This window comes from Dermochelys coriacea, chromosome 27 (assembly GCF_009764565.3).
Source record: "Dermochelys coriacea isolate rDerCor1 chromosome 27, rDerCor1.pri.v4, whole genome shotgun sequence".
Lineage (NCBI taxonomy): Eukaryota > Metazoa > Chordata > Testudines > Dermochelyidae > Dermochelys > Dermochelys coriacea.
Window position 1 is genome coordinate 1570696 of NC_050094.1, and position 3485 is coordinate 1574180.

Sequence of the window (3485 nt, forward strand, 5' to 3'; positions counted from 1 at the left end):
CCCCATCCCCTGCACTCCGCACTGAAGGGGCTGGATCTCACAGCTCCCTGGGGTCCCCATCGACAGGGCCCCATATTAGGGTGCTGGATCTCACAGCCCCAGGCGACCCCATCTCCAGCATCCTGCATTGGGGGGCTGGATCCCACAGCCCCGGGGAAACCCCATTTCCGGGTCCCACACTGGGATTCTGGATTCCACAGCCACAGGGGACCCCATCCCCAGTACCCTGCATTGGGGGCTGGATCCCACAGCCTTGGAGGACCCCATCCCCAGCTTTTTGGGGCGACATGATTTTCTATGCTTGGAAACTCTCCCAAGCCTGCAAAAACTTATTTACCTACTTAAGATTATTCATGAGTAGTCCCATTGACATCAGTGTGACTACTCATGTGAAAAGTTAAATGTGTGTAAATCTGATATTGGAGCTACCATCTCTTTAATTGAAATCAGAGTCTTTAGGATGGAATGTAAACTGCAGGTGAAGTCAATAAGTCAAGAAAACAAGCAAACCTCTCTCATTGGTGTCTGTAGATGTATTTGTTCTCTGCCGCTTTATTATAAGTAGTGCAGTTGCATAGGTGATCTGGTAGTACCAGTTGTACTTTATAGTAGTTGCAGTCCTTTCAGGTAAGGAGTGATAGTTATGCATAATGTTCTATTTGCAATTATTTTATGGTTATTTGAGGGTTCTTATATGTAGTATCTGAGTGTCTTCCCAGAGTGTAGTCAGTAATAGAACTAGCATTTGTTGGTTCACTAAATATCTTAATCTGTGGGATGAATTATAAAAAAAAAAAATCTATTAATTAGACACTGAAATATCTAAAAATACTAAATCTGGAACTAAATTACTTGGTTTAAGCCAGTCTTGCTTCTAAGGAGTGCTCTCCTCTCCTAGCTGTACAATCTCCACTCTCTGAGGAGGATAGAGATATTTTGAGCTATTCTGTCTATATGTAACAAGCTTATAAATTCCATTCTTTTTTGTGTTGATCTCTGCCTTGATAGCAGAGATGCAGCTTTCTTCAGTTCCCTTTCTAAGGAAGAAGATGGACTATGCCAGGGGAGATCCTTTGTGTCTCAGGCTCTACAGTAGCAAGAGAAAGGAGGGCTATGCTACCTACATATATAAAGTCGTAAAGCAAGTAAGTTCTGGTTCTACAAGTGCTGCAATAAGAGCTTAAATATGAACATTTTATCTTTGAGCTTTGATAACTAAAGGAGGAGGGAGAGCTTTGCCTGCCCCACATTTCTTGAAAAGTATTGCTAGTCTATATATGCCACTCTTAATGCTGTGTGGAGGAGGCTGCTTCAGAGCAGGCTTAGCTAACATTTTTATCTCTCCTTTAACAAGCTGAAGGAGCCTTGTCTTCACTAGGGCTCCAAATGCAGCTTATGGTGAAAGTCTTAAATTGCTGTGGTATAAGCAAGGTTTTTTGGCTAAGAATTCTTCTGACTTAAATAAATCAGTTATGCCCCTGACTATGGTTGGTTAGGGAGAGAGCCTCTTAAAGGCTAAGTAGCAGCCAGCTGGAGAAATGTGGAAGTGGCTTCCATGTTTGCCTGGCTGTGTTAATCATTCTACCTATGACAGACCTGAGTCCCTCTTTCTATAGGCGCAAGAGGCTATTACCAGGCACTTGGTGGCTGCTTTCCCTTAAAGATCTTAATGCTTGTGTCTGGGGATTTGATGTTGCTGAGCAGTGTCTACCTACTTCTGGAGGCACACAATCAACACATGGCAATGGAGAGGACACTTTATTGCTTATTCTCTTTTTACTTGGCTGCTCAGAGGGCAGGGAGGCTCTGAAAATGCCTTTTGCTCTAGATGGTAAAAAAGCTGGAACCAGCCCTGTTAATGACTCCTGCTCCATATAAAGCACCTACCATCTCCCTTGTAGTGAGTCCTGTGCAACCTGTTGTCCTGATAGACCACTCTAAGAGCATGTTTGTACTTGCACATCTAGACTCTGCTTCTCCCCATTTGCTAAGCAACTTAAGCTGGGATTTGGCAAAATACTACCAGGCTTCTGGAGCAGTAACTTAAACTTTGATGTATTACTACAGTGAGAACTCTACCCACAGCTGCACTTTTTCTAACAAGCCTGAGTTAGAAGTGTCATTGCCTGCACAGCTGTTAGCCAGACAGATATAATGGCATCCCCTGCTTTGGGGAGTGGGAGGAGTTGAGAGGTTTGACTGACTTCAAGTTGAGAACACCAGTTTTGGTGGGTCACCTGAGCTACTTGACTAGTCTATGACTTGCTTTTTGGCTCCTTCAAGAGCTGCTTCGTTAAAGGTGAATAGAGGGTGCTGAACTTTGCCTCTTACCCTTCCAGAAAAAGGAAATCAAATGTAAACCTCACACCTTAACTCTCCGTTTCCTGGCCTAACTCCTCCCATGCAACCCTAACTCTGCCCATGTGGAGGTGGCAAAAGGCATGGGAAATGCAACAAACCCAGAGCTTAGGAAACTTTCCACTTTGTGTCCTCAGCATGGCAGGCTGTGAGACTTGCAACTACAATGCCCCAAGATCCCTGCTTTTGGACCCTGTCATGCGGGAGGTCTGACTATGACTGCAGTTGTCCCCCATGGCTACTAAAAGCTATGAACATTCTTGAAACTTGTTTCCCTGACAACTCTCCAAGAAGCAAATCAGCATTATAGTGCTATTATGATCTTGAGGGCCGTGACAGGAGGTGGGGGAATGGCAGTGCGGGGTGTAGGCTTTCATGCACTTAAGTCTTGGCTTCACACTCTGGAAGGGTATAAGCCAGTGGTAAGCAATCTTCAAACAGCTTCCATAGAGGTGAGTTAACTCCTGGCTTCTATGCATTAAGAGTCCCTGGTTCCTGATCTAACTAGATAACATAGGCTTTTTTTAAGGACTAGTGGTGTGTTGCTAAACTTGCCACTAAATTAGTACACTTCTAAGTAAGTGACCTGAAATTAATGCTCCTTCTCTGGCAGACTCATCAAGCCTCAGGGGTCTCCTGCTGGGTTGCTGATGTCATAAATTCTCTGGATAAACCACAGTTGTTTGGGAAAGTTGCATTAGAAGCTGCCAGGTTGTCTCTCCACAACAAGAGAAGCCTCATTACCTGTAGGGAGGTCCATGCTGCAATGAAGTTAGTGCTTCTGCATGAGCTCTCCAAGCAAGATAGGTGTGAGACCATCAAAGCTGTGATGAAGTCCATTGGCTGTAAATGAACTATTATTAATATGTAATGGTTTTAATGCTTGTGGTGATTTAATGTATAATAAAGTATTTGTAACTATTGCTGCATTGTGAGGATCAGTTACTGAAATGCCTCTTCAGTTGAGGCAGAAAGCATCCTAGTGCACTGCATCTATAGCCCTATACCTATCCGCAGGCTCCCAGAAACACACCTCTGGGTTGGTACTCTGGTTGTAAAGTACAGGAGGCTCTCTAAATCATACATGTCTTAGGGCTCCTTCTCTCCTGAACCAGAAGGGGCTGCAG

The 3485-nt window shown here is 44.2% G+C and overlaps 1 protein-coding gene across 1 annotated transcript; it reads left to right on the forward strand.

Moving 5' to 3' along the window:
• The first annotated feature begins 460 nt into the window (after positions 1-460).
• On the forward strand, positions 461-3281 carry LOC119849103 (histone H2B-like). Its single transcript, XM_043503238.1, has 4 exons — positions 461-478; positions 591-627; positions 1012-1145; positions 2972-3281. Exons 1-4 carry the CDS (start codon positions 461-463, stop codon positions 3209-3211), a joined length of 429 nt encoding a protein of 142 aa, XP_043359173.1. The 3' UTR covers positions 3212-3281.
• Positions 3282-3485: the final 204 nt, after the last annotated feature.